Source organism: Vidua macroura, chromosome 13 (genome assembly GCF_024509145.1).
Source record: "Vidua macroura isolate BioBank_ID:100142 chromosome 13, ASM2450914v1, whole genome shotgun sequence".
Classification (NCBI taxonomy): Eukaryota; Metazoa; Chordata; class Aves; order Passeriformes; family Viduidae; genus Vidua; species Vidua macroura.
The window spans coordinates 9,058,394-9,081,201 of NC_071583.1; the positions used below are offsets into that span (position 1 = coordinate 9,058,394).

At 37.6% G+C, this 22,808-nt stretch overlaps 2 protein-coding genes across 2 annotated transcripts in view; one reads left to right on the plus strand and one right to left on the minus strand.

Moving 5' to 3' along the window:
• Positions 1-22,808, plus strand: part of PDHB (pyruvate dehydrogenase E1 subunit beta) — a 107,001-nt gene that overhangs the window by 70,821 nt on the left and 13,372 nt on the right. The window lies entirely within an intron of this gene.
• The window catches only part of PRKAR2A (protein kinase cAMP-dependent type II regulatory subunit alpha), a 57,450-nt gene that overhangs the window by 23,738 nt on the left and 10,904 nt on the right, over positions 1-22,808 (minus strand). The window contains exon 2 of the mRNA XM_053989540.1: positions 9,776-9,811. Within this exon, the coding sequence (XP_053845515.1) occupies positions 9,776-9,811 (36 nt within the window). The remainder of the gene's footprint in view (positions 1-9,775; positions 9,812-22,808) is intronic.

The following is a 22,808-nucleotide window of genomic DNA, read 5'->3' on the forward strand; positions in this document are numbered from 1 at the left end:
CTTTAAAAGGCTTTATCATCATATGTACAGTAAAACAACTGAGACAATGCTTTACAGCAGAATAGCCATTAAAATTTTTCTTCTTCTACTACAGCAAGATTTGGCAAAGTATTTAAAATTACATTTCCCTAGGGGCAAATGAGAACTTTGATGATGAAAGAACTCGAATAATAAACGGAAAGTAAATAATCACAGTCTCTTTTAGATTCCTATCTTTACACACATATAATGAAAGCATTACAAGCAGACAATACTGCTTCAACTAGATTTTAAAGACAAGCATAAAGCACTTTTAACAAGATACAATGTGTTCCTACTTAATTATTATTCCTAGGTAGGCTTTGTTCAGCTTTGTTGGCTTTTTGTTTTGTTTTGCTTAACTCCTTCTGCAGCCTGCAGGATCTGGCCTGGACCCAGGTCAAGTGACTCAGGGACACAGCAGCAAACCACAGACCAAAGGCTTCACAACACCCAGGAATCTGCTCCAGGGATCTGTCAGGAAAAGACATTCCCTATCATACTAAGAGGCAACTTGCAGGGGGTCTTACTGAACTGCAACAAAACTTCATAAAACAATCCTCAGCTTGTATATCTTTATTTAAATCCTCCTCCTACTCATGAGCAATTAAAACGAAAAACTTGTGCCAGTGTAGGACTAGAGACAGCATTCTCCTAAGCACTTCTCCTACCTCTCTGCCATAACCAAATGAACATGACATTTGCCTTTTTTTTTTTTTTCAACTAAACCAACAGCTGTTTATCATTGTATTTGCTTCATATAGTTGCCTATTTAATTATATCAAAGCACAACTTCTACTTAATTCCCTTATATATGAGTTATGCCAAATGTTTTAGCTTATCCTTCCACTGTGCATGCTCACACACTGGAGGGTTATGCCCTCTCGCCTCACTGAAGCCACATGCTGCAGGAAAATAATGACAAACTCATGAGGCTCTAATTCCTAGACTATAATTTCTGATAATTTGAAAATTTACAGTTTCCAGAGGACCTAGATGAAAGCACTGTGGTGATAAAAGAAACACTCTGCAAGTCTCTCCTGTACAGCTGGAGGAGTCAAGGAGCCAATATTGCCTGATTTCAAAAAATCATCTGCTAACTAAGCCACACCTGGGACTCCTGCATTTTGGGCTTCCGTGTCTCAACTCACAAGAAGAGAGCCCAGCATCCCATCAGACACTGGTATGCTCTGGGACTTGCAGTAAGAGGTAAGTGTGCTTGAAAATTAAAACAACAAAAATACTTCCATCATGGTAGAGGACTAACAAAAATAAGAAAGTTTTCCATGTGGCTGATCATTGGAGTAAACAGCTCTGACACTGATAGTAACCACCAAAAGCAAAATACTGCCCTTTCAATCTTAAAACAGTAATTTACAATTTGCTACTTCTGTTTCCAATTCTCTTTACTACATTTGAACAGAAGACTAAAATGGAAGCAGGGTATTTTGGAGTTACACATTATTCCATGTGGTGACACCTGGGAAATTCAAATGGAGGAAGCTTTATTCTTGCAAGTCAAGGAATCAGAAGACTGAAATGGATAAACATGTTGCTGACCTTGTTCAAGCCTTCTAAGAGAGCCTTACTGATGAGATAGTCACCCATAAAAAAGGTCTCCTGGAAAACATGATGCTACTACTATTTCAGAGCACACAGATTCACAATTGTAGAAGAAAGCCTTCTGCTTTAATGATTCTGGTTTAGCCCATCACATAAATCTTAACACATTTCCAAATGTGTTACGTAAGCAAGGCAGATAGAACCAGAAATTTAGCACCAATAATGCTTATGTGCCTGAAACAGTGATACTTTCTCCGAGTTAAAAACAGCACAGAGAATGTTCACTTTCCATTCAGTTTACATCAGAACACCACAAGTTCCAAGAAGTGGCTCAAATATATACCTTCCCCCCAAAAAAGGCATGTAGCTTACAGGCTTTTAGCTGCAAACTGTAGACAGAAAAGAGAATTTAGCTGAGGAATAAAACAGGAAAAGTGGTTTTCTAGTCTAGAGATAAGAAATTTTCTTTACAGATCAAGGCTTTTTTTTGTTGTTTTATATGCGCAATTCTGCCATATGAACTGCTAAACCTGCAATAAGGCAAATATTTTAAAATCATCTTGAGAAAAGTGCAGTAAAGCACTTTTTGCCTTAAAATTTCATTTAGCAATGAAGATTACCTACATCTTTCTGACATCTCTCATGACAAAGCATGCCAAAGTGTTAAAAGGCACTTCTGAAATAAATTATATTATATGATTTTCAAAGATTTCTAGAGAATGTCCAAATACATATAAAACCACATTACCCTGAATAGAACAACTAATACCTATTTACCTGTAGCAACCAGGAACAATAAAAAATTAGCATGGCTTGACACCAAAGGATTGTGTGCAGAGGAATAACGTGGAAGCCCCCAAGTCCCTGTGCTTGGAAACTGCTGCTTCCTTTCCTGGCACACTGGAAAAGCAGGAAATGTGGGAAGTTACTGTTGGACCCCTTGAAGAAAAGCCTGGCAGCTCCCCCCATTCCTGTGTGGCTACTGAGCAATTCCAAGGCTCTGATGAGCACCAGCCATGGCAAAGGTGTGACTCCTTCACTCATTCATTTCTAGGATCAGCCAACTCTGGACTTCAGCATCTCACTGAATAAATGGATTGTCTTAGCAGGAAATACACACTTGAAGTGGTCCAGCAAAATACTAATACTGGATAGAACTTCATCAGTTGGAACTTGTGTGCCTTATTTCTGACCAGTTTTGTTTTTTTCCTTTAGAGAAGATCAGAAAATTAGAGAAAATTAGGGTCTTTCCTCTCCCAAATTTTGGAGACATGGGAAAAACACACCAAATCAGGTTAAGGTCTAGGCAGCCAAGTACCCACACACAAGCCACCTCCCAAAGTCAAGCCCTGACTCAAGTCTCTCTACAAATGAGTGCTCACAGCAGCTCCTTAGATAGCTTTAATATTTCCTGAAGTGAGCTTTCATATTGTGTTATATTCCTTTTAAGTGAGTTTTTTAGTATTCCTATAAAGTTTTCTGTTATTTTGGGCTACACACAGACTCAGCAAGGTGTTCTGGTGTTAAAAACTACCAAGTAAAGTTTCTGAAAGTACATCCTTTCAAATTTAAATCAAGTCTGTTTAAACTTCTATGTTCTCCATGGATAGACTATTTGACCTATTTCACATTTAAGCTGAAGTTACAGCAACCTAAACTTGTTTGAGTGTATTAATCAATATAGGAGCGTAACAACATCTCTGACTCTGTCTAAAACTTTATATTAAAATAGGGATGAAGTGCAGCCTTATATATTCACAAGAAAAATGCAAATCACATCTGACTCTGAGGTCACTCTAAAGATACATCACAGCACCAGGTTTTGCACCAAGTATAAAACTGCCTTTTTTAGCCTGTATTGTGACAGGCATTTTGAGATTTGTGTGTTTGACCAACAAACCATGTTGGAATATTTTCATTTGGGCTTTAATTCCCATGTTAAAAACCATCCTGAGTTCAAACCAAAAAGAAAAAAACAAATTACCAATTCTCTATCACACAAAAGAGAAAAGTTAAATTCCAACTTGTCAAAGGGAGAACTAAATTTTATTTCAACCATCACATGAAGGCTGATATTTTCAAAAGTATTTATGTATACAAAGATATGGACCAACATTTATGCAGGCTTTTTAAAGATCTTAATGTAAAACAATTAATGGAAGTTAATCACTTGCACCTTTTGCTACCTGAATACTTTTGCAAAACTGATCCATACCACATTACTTGTTTAAAAATGTGCATAGATAAACTTATGCTCCCAACTCATAAGGGCTATTTTCAGTTAAAACACTTGACTTTGGACAAACAACTTCTAATTCTTATGTAACACTCTAGCCACGAACTATTATTAAGAAAGAATAAATACAAAAGATGAGGGGTTAATTAATTCTATTCCACTGCAGCACTTATGTGCATTAAGCAGACTGGATCAGACTTCTTCTGACCAGTTATTGCACTGACTTAAATTTTAATTACGGATGCTCACAGTGCTGTATTTCTCTTTATGTCATTAAAAAAAATCCTGCAGAATTGTTCACAACACTGTGAAATCCAAGTAATTGTGAAGTCATGACTATTAATTTCCAAAAATAAACTTTTTATTATTCACTGAACATCAATCACATGCCAGGAATTTTTAAATAAGTCCCAATATTGCAAACAGAGAAAACAAGCTTTTTTTGTTAAATGAATAATGATTCAGACACTTTCTTACAGGAGAGCACCCACACAATTTATCACCACTTTCATCTGTCATCCCACATGCTTGGCTTTTGCTCATATCAACATTTTTCAAAACGAATTCTTTTCACTCTAGTTATGATCCTGGTTTTGCAATCATTAGGGCTAGCAAAAATCCATAAAAGCTTCAGGTTGTTGATACAGGAAAACTGTGCCTTTTGTAAAAATGTGGATTTTTGAAGTCAGAAGTCTCTTATCATTTATCACCTGCCTGAAAATCTTTCAGCAGAATTTATTATGCCATCAGTGTTGTAAGATGGTGAATAATCAATATAGAAATTAATTAAATAGCTTCCAGAGAAAAAATCAGATCATGATTTTCAAATCAACCCCTGATAATCAGATAAATACACAGCAAAGAGAACAGCACAGAGAAAGTCAGTCATCACTCAAGTCTTCCTCCTTTGATGATTTCAAGTGCTGAGATTTTTATCACTGAAGTAGTAGATAGTATTCTGCAAGAGAAAATACTCAAAACAACCTCCCAAGAGAAGCATTGCCTCTTGCTTCATTGCTACCATTTAGATGTCTTAATTTAACAGGGTCCCAAAACAGTCTTTTTTACCAAATACTAACATGCTGTGTGGTAATAATTAACAGAAAAGCTTTATTAGAAAATTATTTTTGTTAAAGCTGTCATTTGAGAACACTAGAAGCTAGTAAAAGGAATTTACTATGTGTAATATTATCATATCCTGACATCTCAACTTGCCAGGGTGTGAAGAAAATGCTGTATTGCACTAGAAAGCACAGAGGAATATCAGACTTTAGCAACATATGTACATTATGAGATGACTGCTCATCTTTGGCAGGAGCCAGACTAATGAAGAGCTCAAGGTAAAGAGTCCCCACCACCATCAAAATAGAGAAGAATCAGTGAGTTGGAAGAACCAACAGTCAAGGCTTCTTATGGAAGCTGATGTGATGAGGAAAGAAAAAGCCAGAAACTGTAAGGGAATATTGATTTGCACATTATTAAAAAAAAAAAAAACAAAAAAAAAAACAAAACAAAAAACACCACCCAACACAAACCCAAAAAAGTCCACAACACCACGCCATAGTGTCACATCAGATTGCTAGAGACAAGAGAATTAACCTCTACACACCAAACCTTTATTCAGCAACCCCATCTTAGGGGACGGTTTAGCACCCAGCTCCAGGAAGAGATTTGATCCTTCTCACTGCACTGAGTCTCTGCTGAAAGCTGCCCCACCAAAGAGAACAACTGAGGCAAGTCTTGTTCATTTGATTATTTTTATATTAATATGAAAACAGGCACAGATCCTGACAGTCATGTTACTATTAACAAAATAACTATTATATATTGCTTCCCTAGATCATATAGGTCAATTATTCTGCTTATCAATTACTCTGCTTACAGTTGCTGAATGTGAAAACTGCAATTTCATTCCACTGAGACCAAAGGAAGGCTGATGAGGAAGTACAGGCATATTCAAAAGAGATATTACACCAGGTCACTCAGATAAACAGAAATAATTGTAGAAAAAAGATGAAAACTTTTTGTGACACATGTATGGTACGGGTGTCATTTTGTCAGATTTTCCTATCCCAAGAAGAAATCAGCAAGTCTGCTGGAGAGTGGGTGTTCTGTGCAATGAATCAAAAGTGTCTAGAAATGGCAATACAGAAATCTATCGAAAAACTTGACTTTTCTGAAATATGCTAAAACTGAAAGAGGAGAAACTATGCGCAAGAGAGACTCTAGTGGGCGTCACACTCTTCCTTCCAAAAACACAATTAACTTTTCATTCATATCCCACCAGGAGCAAAATTCTCCTCAGTGTTATGCACCAGTCGTTATAGTGGGACAAATATCAATGCTCTCTTCCTCTAGTTTTGAAACAGCTTTGATATAATTGAGAAAGGAGGGATCAGTGATTTCTGCCACCTCCCTGCACCGTGTAGTCAGTCCCCAGCCAAGACAGAGATACTGGCATGTTCTGCAGCCTTCCATTACCGAAAATGAAGTGACCAACATAATTAAGTTTGTCAGGAGTGTCTATGCTTGAAGGAAGATCAAGGAGTGTAATGAAGCAAGTATGAATTCCAACCCAGTCCAGTTCTTGGGAGAAAAGAATCCATAAGGGATTCAGGCCATTCCATCCAAGCCTGGGCAAAGGCAGTCAGTCAGCAATCCTTGTAACTAACACAGGTTACACTGGCAGAAGCCTCAGACTTTGCTAACTCAGAGCAGCAGCAAAACTGCTCTACTGGGTAATGAGGCCTGAAATTGCATCACAGCCCATGGCACCCTAGAGCTAGGAGGTTTTCAAATTAGTGAGCTGGTTTTTCAAATTTTAGTTTCTACTACCGAAATAGCTTATGATTTTACAAACAGGATTATTTTAATGAAGTCAGCCACAAGCTCAGATACAAATTAGAGCTGACCAACTGTGTGCACACCATGGATCTCAACACGTTACATGGCCAAACATGCCACACACAAGCCTGCTATTCACTAGATTAATTTCTAGGGAAACACCAAGCTCATTTCTCCTTCTCCCTCCAAGCATTCTGTGGAAAAGGCTGTTTTCCTTCATGAGAACACCACCACTCTGCACTTCTATAAATAATTACATGAACATGATTAGATAAATCCCCCTCTTCCAGGATGACCCTCCTGCACAGTCCATTTTGAGTAAGTCTTAAAGAATGACAGCTAAATATTTACAACATTGGTAGTATTTGCCAAAACAGTTTAGATGTTTCATAACCAGAAATAAACACCTAAATGAAAATTTAGTAATCATTAGAACAGATTTATTCTATGGGTTTATTCATCTCTAGAATTTTCAATAGTGCACCAGAGGAACCATGATCATCCTGTTATCTGTAGGCAACTAATCAGAACCAGCCAGTAGAAAACACTTCAAGTTTAATATTAAAAAATTAATAAAGCAACTAAAAAAAGATTCTCTAACTGCTATGTGTAGGAGAGCTTAATAAACAGTTGTTAGCCTACAAGAACACATCTGTAGTTGCATGGTTTACCAGAACAATTATTAGCCTGTCATAAACTGTATGTAATGTAGACAATCACTTTATCAACTTTTCCTCTAATTAAAATTATATTTTTCTTTTATTTTTGACCTAGTGAACGAGACAATGCTGTAATTCCCCAGGCAGCCAAATACTTAAAAAGAGCAATTCTTGCTTGAATTTTTCTTAAATACATCCCATGTTAGCTTTTAAATTCTCTGTAAATATATTTTTTGTGCATGTAAATGCTGATAACAGCAAGCAACTGAGCTGTGCTCTTCACTCCCCTTACAAACACACACTGCACTGGAAACACAGAAATACTGGTTAGATTAACAAGGTTCAACATGGACTAGCAGAAAGCTCTTCTGAAGAGAAGACCACAAAAGAATACACTAAATGCAAATACAAAAAATGAATTATGTGCCACCTTTTCTTCTCCATGGTTTGTTCTTTTGTTCTGCTTTACTTTATTAGTTAAATCCAGAAACATGTAGCTACTATGCTGAGTAATCTGTAAGGCAACACTGGTGTGGTGTTTGCTGTTATTTTTTGGTTTATAAGGACAAAATCCATCTTAGAAAAATGGCAGAATGGAAACTTGCTTAAAACCTAACGCATCTAACACAAGTCAAACCAAATTCAGAGCACCAAACCCAGCAAATCAGTCACTGATTTTAAGCAAGGGATTGTAAAATGTGGTTGCCTATGATGGCAGGGGGCTGAGCTCAGTAACCAGTCTCATTCCTATGCAGGTCTTGACAGAAACAGCAGGTATGGAGTGGAATAAACCACCCCAGCAAACAACCCCCCCACCCCAAATCAGCAGTTTCTCTGCTTTTCCTGCCAAGAGAGGGAAAACTGCATCTCTTTGTGCACACATGGATGGTGTCTGCATCGCCTTTGCATTTTAACAAATCCCACTTATCATGACCTATACAGTGTATAGAGAGAAAACAGATTTGTTTTTTTTTTAATTGTGGAAAGTATTTACACACAGTAGTAATATGCACATATTCTACCATTGTTTGTCTCCATAACAATTCTAATGTGAACTGTAAACTCTGAATTATTCTAGCTCTTCCTGAAGCAGGAGCATTATTAAGCAACTAAAGTCCACCTTAATCTAATTGCACAAGTTAGCAATTCAATTTTACATTTGCCTTTTAGTTGTTCACATTAACCTTTGGACCCCCTAAATGAGAGAATCTGTTTTTTGACTAAGAGCAGCTCAGTACTGTGTGAGCACCAACACTGCATTTCAGTATTGCAAAGTCAAAAATATTACAAACGCTTTCTGATTAAGGCTTAATTTTTTAACTTTAGGAATAACTCAACCTTTATTTAAATTTAAATCTGAGATGTATTCACTCCTCATTTCTAAGATTCTTCTCCATCAGTAGGTTCCAGGATGGATTAGTTTAATTAGCAGAGGAAGTGTCTTGGGCCTCTCCAAATACTCTACAATATATGACTCCCAATATTTACTATCAGGGCATCAAACTCCACCATCCAAGACACAATTTTGTCCTGCTTAGATTTCTCATGTAATCATATCTCAAAACTACAGCACTGTCAAGTTTTAAGAGTTATGAAATTCTCATTATACTCAGTTATTTGTTTGTAGTTGCACAAATACACAATAATATCTTTAATCATATCCAAGCTACCAGTAGCAAAGCAAATTAACTTAATGAGTATAAGGATATTTTGCACATAAACATGTATTTATCTTATGTATACATGGTATATAAATAAATGTATTATCAACAATATCCCACCGTAACTAACATACCCAAGAACATGTCAGATTATCCACATGAATTACAAACTGAGTAGACTTGAACTCAAAACTAGAAGGAAAACACTGAATATGTTGGCATTTTCTTAAAGCTATTTGTTAAATCAGAACTGCAACTTTCTAGACCAGCTAAATGTTAATAAAATATTTGAAGACAAAAAAAGTACCACATGCAAAGCAACTCACACTGCATCTCAAATGAAAAAACAATGCAATACCTTCCCATCAATACAGAACATTTTGTTCACGTGATACTCTTCCAAATCAACTTGCAAAGGAATTTTTTGGGAATAAGAATTTCTCATTGAAGCATTTCATATTGGTTGAGATAGAAAACAAATAAACTAATAAATACATATAATACGTGTCTCTAGAACAAGTGAACAGCCAGAAATTCAACAGCTATAAATATCAGTTGCACAATGCAAAAAGGGAGCATCCCCCATATTTCTGTTTTCTAACTACTCTAAGTGTGTTGACCATTGGCATCTACAGTGAATTAAGAAACAATTCTCATTATTTCAAACAAAAATAATGCAAGAATTATGAGATATAAGGCAATAAGAGGAAGGTAATTTTTAATGTACTTCCTTTAGTCAGATACACATTTAAAAACTACTTCAGATACTTTAAACTCTTAAAAAGAAACCATACCTGATACTCTTCTGTTGTATCGGTTAACAACTGGAGCTGGAAAAAAGGAAAAATAAATCAAAATTACACATTTGTATTTATTATTACAAAGTATAATGAATTAATGGAATAATCATTATATACTTTTAGTACACAAACCCCATACAAATCTCTTTTAAAAATGCTTCAGTATAAAGCTTTCATCCATTTACTTGCCAGCCAGTAAGTTTTTATTCAAAATTAAGCTTCATATTCCTGAAGGCCATTACATGCTAAGATGGATGGTAAGTAGTATTGGGTTGGTTTTTTTTTTTTTACCTAATTCTGAAAAAAAATACCTCTACACAGATTATCCAATCCTAACCTATCATCAGTTAGCAGCCTCATTTACTTGGTATTAATGCCAAGCATTGCAGCACTCTAGGTCAGCTGTACCTCCTTAACGTGGATCAAAAGCCAAAGAAGTTTTGGCCAAGCCATTGTGGCCCCCAGACAGCGCAGGCTGCGGAACTGCCCCGGCAGGGCTCCCCCAGTAACTGCAGCCACCCAGCCTGAGCAAGGCTGTCTCACACAGGGGCACGCCTTGAAACTGGAAAAGGCTGAGATGGAGGATGCATTGCTGCTTTGTTCATGCTGTAGCTACACAAGGCACTTGAACTTTGGATTGGGATGAAGTGCCCGAGTTCCACTGTGCATGTACATTTGGACATTACCTTCAGCAAGCAGCACCTTTCCCCCTTTTACAGTAACCAAGGTACCGTCTTTGAGAGTTGCGTCAGTCACAAAACAAAACAAACAAAAAATCTACCTGTAAAGTTTCACCCAGAACAAAATCAAAGCACTCTGTTCTCCTTCACCTCTAACAACCAACGTCATTTTACTCTGACTGCTTCATGTTTTTCCACTTTTCTTCCTTTCAACAGGTAATTCCATTCTTCCTGATACAACCTGTAACCTTTTCCATTCTTTAAATATTTAACAATTAGAGGATCCTTTATACCCCATCAAAGCACATGCATCACAGAGCCAGATTTATCAAACACCCGCCACAAAAATCTTAATGACCCTGTCATTTCTTAGAAAATTTTGAGTATCTCAGCACCACCAGAATACAGAGAACAATGATTACTTAGCAAAGACAGAAGAGCTTAGTTTCTTTGGAGCACTTACAACCACTCTGCATCTACATGAAAACACAAAACTGCAACTAATACCACAAAAAGGAGATCAAAATTATTATTGTGTATTTTTTTAAAAATAAAGGAAATCAGAAGAGGTTGCAAGGGAAAGGAATAATCAGGCTAACTCCATAGTTTTCAGCTAAATCTGTTAACAGGGAGACAATGTTCAGCCTCAAAGAAGCTCAGGATTAAAAGCAAGACTATTATGAATTTTACAATTTAGATCTAAACTTCTATAATATGACATAATCCTTATAAAAATAACACTGACACAGTGTTTCATACATCAAGCAAGCTTGAAGAGGTTCAAAAACACTGAATAACAAACCTGAGAATTCAAGTAACTTTCTCTTCAAACCTTTAAGCAATTTATGACAGCAGGGACCCTTCCTGCAAATAAGGGCAGGATTTATCTCACTTGCCAAAAGACACCATGGATGTGAGAAGTTTACCCCACCTTAAGGGGAAACAGGCATTGGGAATACAGATCCATGCAGGTTTATCAAACAAACCCATGCAACTTCCAGATCTGAAAGTGTTCATACATTTTGTCCTGTTCTTAACTTTTCCTTGTGGGTCTGTCTCTGGCTACCAGTGGTGACACAAAACTGCTCTGGACAGTAATTTGCCCTGCAACAGTACACTCTCACATCTAACTGAGTAACTACTCAAAATTGGCCAATTTGGACCTGAAGAAACAGGAAAACTCATCACTTTTGTCCGGAGACCCAGTCAGATGCCTACCAGTTCTCTAAGGTTCTAAAGAATGAGAGGACCAAAACAAATTAGTTCAGTTTCCACTACAAAGTCATTTATTACAAAAGAAAATACTAAATTCAAAACGTAATTTGCTGTGTTTGCTGTACAAGCACCTCATCAAGGTCATAACAGTTTTCAGTAAATGTTTAACTAGTCTCATGTACTGATTCAGATACTTTTAACCAGCACCGTTAGTGAGTAAATACATTATTTCAGGTTCTATCTTGCACATACAGAATTTTTTTCCACCTTATGACTTCTACACCCATTTCATGCTCATATTTAAGAATAACATTTTCATGTCTTTGAACAGAATTAATATACTACAGAATACTCTGGCGTACTTTGGGTTACAGAAAAAAACCCAACAACGATGGCTTCTTTTAGAATCTTGATTCTTTTATCCCATAGCAGAGTTCAGTGTCATCAAAACTGCATCAAGTTTTCCAGTGTTAAAAATGAGAAAAACACATAACCTTTTAAGGGCAGTTAAGAGAGTACTATTATTCTGCCTCCACAAAGCTTTTAAGATTAAAATGATAGTTTGCATCTCTTACACTAGTGACAGTTCTAACATGTATAAAATTCAGTTTTATGTGTTGTCAGATGACTATTTTAATGCTAAAGAGATAAAAGTCTGACTTTTCCTACTAGAGAAGATTCGTAGGTTTTTTTTTTTTCCTTCTGGCTTACCAATGAAAAGCTCTCTTTGCTTATGACTGTTTTCAGTATTGCACAGTCATACTGCCACTCCTATGGCATCCTTGTTTTGCCATTAGAAGCACACGAAGGAAAAGCCTGGCATTGAGCATTGCTAGGAGAAACAGCTCCTGAAGGTCCCACATACACCTACAGTGGTTTGTGGACAGATTCCAAACAATCAGATGGGGTGGAAGGGAATAATACATTTACTGTTAGCACAGCCTAGCTCCTAGACTGAGCACTAAAGGGCACCTAATTTAAAGCAATAGGGATGGACACACCAAGAGCAAACCCCTACACCAGAGTAGCCCTCAGAGCACAGCTCTGCCTACACTGTGACAAGAATCCAGTGAAGCCAGCACACAGACCTGGTACCACTCAGAGATCTGGGATCTACAGAAACAAGATCAAACTGCTGCTTTGAAAGAGGAAACAATTTTTTTTTTTTTTTTTTTTTAAATCTGGAGTTAGAACTCCCCCCCCACCCATGGGCCACAGCTCAGTTTGAACAATGGGCCATGTCTCTGGTAATGATATGAATGTTATTATATGTTAATTGCAAAAACTATAATGAGATTAAAAGATTTTATTGTGAGATGATTGCATTGTAAACTCCCCATTATGTCAAAACCTCAGGTGCAGCAATATTCAAGTTCAAAATGTCTCATAACTTTGGCACAGCTCCTGCTTTTACTTGGCTCATGGGAACCAAGACACAGTAATTGGGTAAACACAACAAAAACTGAGGTAAATTAAACCATTGTACCAGAAGAGAGCAAAACGGCCCAATTTCCTCCCTGGCAGCCAAAGGCAAGTGATTCTGGCAGTGGAAAGGCAGATCAAGCTGTGCATTCCACAGTTTTGCCAAAAATGACTCAGGACAATGATCCTACTCCACTGCTCAAGAAAAATCAGGAATGTCTGCTCAACATGTACATGTTCTCCATACTGTGGCGAGGCACAGACTGAAGTAAGCACTAGATAGGAACACTTAACAGGCTGCTTCAGACTGAAAAACCTTTTTTCCTCAAAGTAAAGGTATGTAAATTGTAAAGTAAATGTACATTGATTTAATAAAAAATATTTTAATAAATTGCATAAATAGATCCATTACTTAAATTCAAAAATGTACCTTGCATCAAACAGCAGTAGTGCCATGCAGTTAGTGGCTCTACTAACTATACTGCCACTTGCTAGTGGCTCCATTTCATTGGGTTTTTTCATTTGAAAAATTAGGGATATAAATCAGACACTGGGGTTTTTTGTTTTTAATATTTTCCATATGTCACAAAACAGGAATTTCTCCAATATCCTTAGTTTGCTTTGAGATTTACTTTTGGCATTGAGATTTACTTTGAAATATCCAATGCTTGATTGTGGCTCACTATGTTTAACTTACTAGAGTTCTGACTATGGTTATAACTATAAAATACAGCCCCATAGGTGAAAAATGGACACAGATATTACTTTTTTACTCTTTTCAAACCAAATAAACAATTACAGTATTTAAGGCAAATAAGTGACAGTAAAACCACTCTTTACAACCAGACCGAAAAGCACGCTTTTCCTACAGTGTGTGGGCTCCCTTCTCTGTCAGTGACTTTGAAAAGTGACTGGTAAAAAAAAAAAAATCAGGCTTTTTTAGATGTACACTACTACCATAACAGGGAAAGTTGTTTCTCTACACTATTCACAAGCCTGAAATGAACAGAAGTATAACCATCATTCTCCCAGCTACTGCTACCCACTTATTACACATCCTAGTATAAATTCTTATAGAAAAAGACAAAACTCTAAAGATCAATTCAGGGTCACAGGAAAAAAAAAATTAAGGGACAAACAAAGGACTGGCATTCCAGGCATGACAGCAGAGTATGAGGTGTTACTGCTGTGCACTGGATGTACCTTGAAAACTTACTTCTATTTCTTCACAAGCACTTTGCTTTTCACTATGATCTGTGAACATTTCCTAATTTCACCTAGGGTAAAAAAATCACACTGTTTGTGATTCTGAATACAATTTATAGTAGCATACTAAACTAAGCTATTGTGCACACAAATATTTAATACAGATCTTCTGTGTAATCTAATCAACAATTTTTGAAGGTTTCCTGATGAAAGATGGAGCAAAGCTCATAGTAGGTGGCATAAACTTAGTACTCAGAGTTCAAAGAGCAAAAGCACAAAATACCAGCTTTATTACACCAAGTAGCTCAAATCAGTGACTTACAGAGTACTTTTTACATTGAATCATGGCACAAAATCATCCAGGGTGAAGAGATATAAAAAGAGAAACAGAATGTAAACTGTTCTAATTTAACAAGTCAATTAAGTTTATCCAAACAACACATGAGTTGACACTATAAACCATTAAAGCTGAAATAGCAGAAGCAGAGTGGAGTATAAATCCGAGGCGTGACTGTCTCTATGGAATGTTGTATCAAGTTACGATAAGGAAGTGCCAGACTACAGCTGTCAAACTGTTTTTCTACACACCAAGATGTTAATGGACTTACATAAATAGGAACCATCACAACTCTGAGAAAACTCCTTGATTCAAGTATCAGCTTTTTAGGATTCTTGGCAATTAAAAAGTAATACTAGAGCAGAAAGAACTTTCATCATCAGATATGCAACTGTACTTCAATAAATACTAATATAATACTAATCTAAATACTAATACTAATAATCTATAAATAAAATAATCTAAATACTAATACTAATCTAAACCTTTTTTTTCAACAGGTAAGTAAAACAACAGAGTTCCCTCTGACTGTTACCAGTATAATAGTTGTGTATCTGTGATTTCCTTCAGGATGTCCTTGCTGGATAATGGCAAATTCTCACTTACCCCTTCTACATCTCTGCTTCATAAGGCGGGGACCACAGTTAGGGCTACAAGCTACTCAGATTTTTTCAGAGGCAGCTCTGGAACCCAAGAGTTCTCCTCAAGGCTTCTCTCAGAAAAGCAGGACAGAAACAGATCAGAGTTTTACAGACACCCTTTTATTTTTCCTTCTATTCCTCTGCCTACTCACCCCCCATAGAGGAGGATGGAAACTCAGAACCCGGTTAGACAGGCAGGAGAGACCCTGATGGTGTCAGCTGAAGCATGCCAGACATTTGGAGGAAGACAAAAGGTCAGGGAATACTAGGGAAGAAGTGAGTTTCCAGAGAACAAACAGAGGGAGCACAGAACATTAAAAAAATAAAACTGCAGAAAAGTGGAAACCATGATCCACGACTGGGTACACACAGGCTTTGCTTTTCTGTAAGAGACTTTTACATCTATTAAGTTGGAAAACAATAAAAAAATTACATTGATGTTAAACACTGTTTTCCTGTCTCCTGCTGTAAAAATAACAGAGGCATAGATACCTTGTTATTTCTCAGTATTGAAAAACAGCTGTCATCAACAGTAAGAGAAAAAACATAAAAACAAAGTCACAACACATCCTGGTCTCCAATTTAATTGATTTTCTTTTAATTTGTATTTAAAAATTACTGACAAAATGGAGAAACACTGTCTGAAAGCGTCATTTTAGCAAAGTCTCTGGCCTTTGCTTTCCAAGTTTTTTAAAACCCCTCTGATAGGAAGAATGTAGTAACTTCTGAAGGGAAAAGTTGAGTCAACAAGCTAAGCATTTATGTCAGTGAAAGAAAGATGTTTATGAAGTTAAAACTGTTGTGCTATTTTGAGTTGGCTCTTTTTTGGTTTTCAAGTACAGTAGAAAAATGAATATGCACTCTGGACTCGACAGACTTTAAACAGCTGATCAATTCAAGAAAGAAATCATTGCTTGACTAACTGAAAGGAACCTGGGTGAATCTCTGGTTATGATGGCACTTCTTGACTGAGGCCTTAAGAGTGTTGTTTGTTTTTAAATCAAAGATCCTTTTTTCTAACGGATCACTATTTCAATATTCCCTTTCCACAACTGAACCTGAACAGTCATGTATGGCACTACTTTCTCAGCAGATATTCATTCTCACAAAAGAAGGCCCATAAGCCTGCTCCCAAAATTCAGGAGTTTGTACAGCCTGACTGGAGCCTAAGCACAGAGAACAAATCCCTGTCAAGCAGCACTTCACATTATCTGACATTGCAATGGCATGACCCACACAGCCCTCTCCTATTTCTTGCTGACACGTCTCAGATCAAGCCAAACACAGCACTTTTTTTTTTTTTTTTTTTTTTTTGGGTGTTGATTTTTTATGAGTGTAATCTATATTATTAAGATCAAAGAGATAGCAACAAGGCATGCACTTGCTTTACGGACATGAAATTAGAAAAACTCCCCATGCTGAGGTACAATCTCAGCTAAAAGGACACATTTCACAGTGATTAAAGATAAAACCATATGCTGATACTACAACAGAGATTGTCAGGGACTGAAATGAAAGACTTGGGAATGTTTTCAAATGTTAGAAAGACAAATCTATGCACTGCACGGAGAAAGAAGGATGCTGCAAAAAAACAGGAAAGTTAAGAAGCAGCTGACAAATCTTCAAAGCATTGTCAGAAGAGGCAAGACACTGGAAGGTACAACAAAGCAAGTCAAAAAGGGAAATTTGCTTGGGCTTTAGGAGTAGGCTTAGAGAAGAAGGCATTTCAGAGAGAGGGAAGCTAAGGAGCCACATTAGTAATACCAGAAAAGTTAAGCTTACAAACCAAACATTAAGTAGATGATAAAAAGAAAAGATCCTAAACATACTTGAATGTGACTTTCAGTGGGATTGTCTGACAATGGAAAAGCCAGAATGGGTCAAAGATAAGAATGAGACTGCAGAGAAACAGAAACATCACATCAAGAAGAAATAACTGCAAGTTTCCTTAAAATAAATTCGTCATACAGAAAAAGATATTGGCGTCTTATCGAGGGAACCACAAGGCGTTTCCCAATCACTATGAAATGTGAGCAAATTACCCCCATGACCAGATGCAGTGGCAGAGAAGAGAAAGCCTCCTTTTCCAAGGCTCCTGACTAACCCTTCCTATTCTACCAGTTCTGCTTTCAAACCTCACCTCTTTATTTACCAGTCTCCTGATCCACCAGAGATCAGAGATGGATGAGGCAGGAGGATTAATACCTCAGGGTACTTAGGATTTTTGAAACATAATGAAGACAAATTTTAGTCTGAAATCTTTTCATTAGAAACTTCAGAAGTGCTGTTTAAAGCAACATTCAACTCTGACAAACACAGTTCTTTTAAAGCAACACTTTCTGTATTTTAATTGGTTTTTTACTATGGTTTTGACTTCTAAGGCTTAACTCCACATCCTCATACCTTTAAAACATCAAACCCCAAAGACTTTTGATCAGATTTTTATCCTGTGCCTAGCTGTAAGGTGCAATCATTGTTCTATATTACAAACTAACAACACTTAAAACTCTTTCGGGTTATTTGGAAAGCTGAGTTCCACCAAACATACTTGGAAGTCCTGGAGATAATTCCTAAATGAGTCACAAAAAACGTCATTTAACTATATCTAGCACATCAGTCTATTTTTATTATTTCCAACAGCGCTTCTGGCATAAATCTCTTTCTACAAAATTATGAACTGTATACAGGTGAATGCAATCTAAGTAAGCTAATATATGTGAACAAGCAAAAATAATAATAAACCTGAGTCAATTTTTTATACATTTCACTATTATTAAATTGGCATTCTATCACAGCACAGAGCCACTGCTAAGTACAAGTCTAAGGTACATAAGTCATTGCTCCAAAGAGAACAGTCTCAGTCAATCCTGATCTGCCACTGGAATCAGTCAAGGGGACTTGGTTTTCCATTTTCAGAAACCTAATTACAAGTCCCACCATTATTCTGAACATCTGAATGCAGTAAACATTTTAAAAATTAACAAAAGCAACAACCCACCGGAGGCCTCTCACAACAGGAGGTAAGAATCACCAGGCAATTCCAAAACTCCTGCCTAAGTGAGATGGTCCCCACATCAGCAGTCTGGGACATCACCTCAAAACCAGCTTCAGTGAAGTCCAGACACAGCTCTGCCTCACCCTGACAGGGCTGTCCTCTCCCAGACGTCATGCACAACTCTGTTCTGAGTCCCAGTGTGGTCTAGATTTTAAAAACACTCTTACCAAATTAATATCCTCAGGAATAGCACAGAGCAAACTTCTCTTAAAGTAGGCATGTATTAAATAAATACCACCGATGAAGCCAGGAACTTTTTCTTAACATTCTGGCCAGTAACTTTGAGAGAAGTATAGCCAGGCAATATAACTATAATAGACAAATATAATCCAAATGCAGATCTGGGGGGAAATCTTCGTAAGGTAATAGGGATGAAGTGGAAAATCCCATCACTGGCACTGGCTTTAGTGTTTATACAGCCTCAGGTATAAGCAGCTGTAAAATTAAGTTTGAAAAGAGTGGAAGACAAGCATGTCACAGCTATGGTAATGGCACAAGTGAAGCAGTGCACTGGCTCCAGGTATTTCACACCTGTCACTGCCTTTTCTATAACCTCTTCCCCCTGTACGCTCCCCTCACACACCTCCATTCTGTCCCAGAGGAGAAGACAAACGCAGCTGCAAGAACAGTTACAATTTCCACTCTCACTGAAACTCTTCTACTTTCAGTTTCGATGTCACCTTACCCTGTTTGTTTTTAAGGCCTTTAACCTATTCCTACTACCAAGGCTTTCCTTTGTGTCTCATGGACTGCCACAGAAGCATGATAAATACTTCAGCAACTAATACACACTTTCCCAGCTGGATTGCTGCTCTGTTCTGACAGCTGACTTTGGGGTTGCAGTGCACCACTGATGTTCTTGTCATTCTTACATTCCCCAGTTTTGTTCTACCCTACCTGTGCAGGATGGACTTTTCCTGATACACCGCACAGAACACCTCCAAATCCCAATTAAATACACACACCCCTATATACACACTTTTACAGAGCCTTTTCCTATCAGCAATTCCTCAAATAACTCATAGACATCCTATATTCCAATTATTATCTGTCCTCTAGGCAGAGGCAAATTTTAAGGCACAGTAAATGTTGCATGTATTCCTAATATTTTTCGAGGTACATCTGGCATTTGAGAAAACTTCAATATGGTATAATGTTGTATTTTTATTTGAATGCATAATGAAGAGTTGATTTCCTCCTATATGTAAAGAAATATGATGATGATGCACAGATATTCTTGTGGGTTAGCAATGAAAAACATAGAAAAAAGAAAACTTTTGACTGCCTATTAGTTTTCACCAGAAACACAACCTTAATTTTACATTCACTGCATTGTATTTTAAAGAGATTCCATCTGCTCCGTCTGTAGTGCACATTAATATTCAGAAGACATCTGCAGTGTGCAGACCAAGCTTTTAATTGGAATCATGTCACAGCTACCATCACACAACACAGAATGTAAATGTTGGCTATCTGCACTTGGCAGCTGCTTGGCAGGCTCAGCATAAAGTCCTACTGATTCAGATAGTGTCTTTAAATAATGCAGTATCAGGATATAAAAGCTATCTTGAGAAATCAAATATTGACTATCATATCCATAACTAATATAATTTACTAGCACCCTAAACTACTTATAAGCAAAATAGGGTTCATATTCAGCCATAATTTTCAAAGAGAGACAACAAATTGATACAACTGAACACTCACATTTTTCACTATGATAGATACTTAAGCAAATTTAACTTGTACACAAAAGGGGACAATGACAACTGAACTTCAGTGCAACCAAAATGGTGTAATAAAGCTGAAAGCATTTATAAAAATCTAAAACTCAAGCATTGCTAAAGACATAAGAGCACCTGAATAAAAAATCAATTAACAGGTGCACTCAGTGAATTAAGATACTTTCCTACAATGTCAGACTAATTATTCTAGAATGAACAATATAGTTACCTTTTCACGGAATTAAAAAAAAAAATCCACCCAACCCTGAGTCAACAGCATTATCATTTGCTTCAAATTCTTGCCAAACCATGGTAACACAAAATTACATTTTCCCAGTCACCTGCATATTTTCTGCTTGTACTCTGCTGTAAGTTTCTGACAAATGGGGTAGTGAGCAGCAATGTACAGAGAACTGTACGTTTTGTGTGTGCAGGTATATACACACAAACCAAAGTTCTGTCCAATACAAGCAACTGGCTGTTACACTGACAAACTGCTCTCAGATACATTGCAAGAAATTTCAGTCTATCAATATGTAAGAATGACAAAGGAACTCTAAGAACAGCAACACTTGATTTTCATGAAATACACATTTCCTTGGGGGATTTATATTCCACCACTTTGCCTCTGTACTATAACAAACACAAAGCCAAAATTCAAGACCACAAGCCATTAAGGTACACAGTTATGCTGCCACAAAAATAATTATGCAAGCAGAGGCAACATCAGAACAGAGTCATCATGATCCAGTGCCCTCCTCTGACAGACTAATTGGATTACTGGATCCTCTTAGCTTCAGATCAGCTCCTAACACAGATAAGGGAGTTATACAGAAGGGGAAGACACAACTGTTTGTGTTCAGGGCATGCATAGACCCTCAGTCTCAAGCCTGCACTCGCAGATCTGCCACCATTTGATGGAAGGGTAGAAAAGTGAAGAAACTGAAAAGGCAGAGCTACGTTTCAGTCCCAAACCTGAGAGCACAACAAAACTATCACTGACCACTGATTGTAGCAGCACTTCCAATCTGTGTTAATGCCAAGGAAAAAAAAGGCTGGTCTTAGCCTTTTCCATCAGTGATGTGCAGCTGGTCTGCTTAAGTTTGGACTACAACAGAAAAGAAAAATTAACATGGGCAGTTATGGATGAGATGCAGTCTAAGAAGCTTTTCCTTTTGCCTCTGTGAATCACTCTCACAGGTGTATCTCATGTGACAGTATGAAACAACTGAACTACTTCTACAAAAGAGCAATTTCGAAGAAAAATATGGAACAAGAGATTTGAAGCTCAGAGAAACAACCAGCAGCATTGAGAGAGCCTGGTGTGTCATACACCCAGCAGGCATGTGTTACACAGCATGTTCTACCTGCCAGGTCAAGCTGAGTTCAGAACTGATTAATCATAGGTATCTAGGTAAAATTTAAGAATAGCATCTCACAGGTAAAATAGGCACATAAAAGCCCACAGTTCTTTGCCTGGGTCACTTCACTACCAATGATTGGTATTTCATTACCAGTTCCTGCTGACATTTGAATGATGAAACCTACTGTGTTTTTACATAAGACAAAACTGCAATAGGTTGTGCTGTCATCTGATTTGATCTGAATAAAAGAGCACAAGGAATTTCAATCAAGTGTCACTTCAAGCTGATTCAGAGCTTAATCTCACACATCCACATTTAACTCGAGGCATAAGCACACTTGTATGTGCCAGGCAAGGCACACTGGTTCCAGGGTATTCTGGACAGCTTCTGATGCAATGTTGCTATGTCCAGGGAGGTGGCCATAAAGAAGATGAGGGGACGTGGAGCATCTCTGGTGTGAGGACAGACTGAAAAGCTGGACTGTCAGTCTAGAGAAGATAAGGCTCAGAGGAGTTCTTATCAATACCTAAAAGGCAACTGAAGGACAATGGAGGCAGTTTCCCCTCACTGGCACTCAGTGACAAGACAAGAGCCAATGGCCACAAAGTCAAATACACAAAGGGTCCACCTGAACATGATGAAGCACTTTTTTACTGCCAGGGAGACCATACACTGGCATAAATTGCCCAGAGAGGTTCTGGAGCCTCCATCCTGTGAGATACTGAAAAGCCACCTGGACAAGGTCCTAGGCAACCACTACAGGCAGTCCAGCTTCACAAAAGGGGCCAGGAAAGATGACCTCCAGAGGCACCTTCCAAACTCAACCGTTCTTTAATCCCACAAAGATCCTCAAGTTTATTAAAATTCATGCACTGCTTCCAGTTCAACTTCCGATGCAAGTAGAAGTAAAATTCATCTGCAGGTAGATGCATCTAGTTTCAGGCATCCTTTTTCCAGGTAGGTAACTATAAATTCTGACACAGCCACTGCACAGATTTTGGGCTGTTGGGGTTTAATTTGTTTGGCTGCATCTTTTTAAGGGGAGAAAGGTAGGAAGAGCAAGTCTGATAAACAGCCTGGGCTTCTACACATTCTTACTATGGGCACATTCTTCATAACTGCAAACTGAGCACTTTCTTGGGCATTTTTAAAGATGTTCAGTATTGACATTACTGCAATATACCAAAGTACTTCTTAGTCTTATAATGCCACATAAAAATCCACATCCTGTACAAACCTCAGCAGGAGTATCAGCCAGCTTAGCCAGTGTCACAAAAGGCATCTATTATCAGCTGATGAGCTATGACCTTTCTAGGATTTAGCACTCTATCCTGCACAAGTAATCACCCCTGAAGGCTCATTCTTGCCTGAACAGTTTGTAAA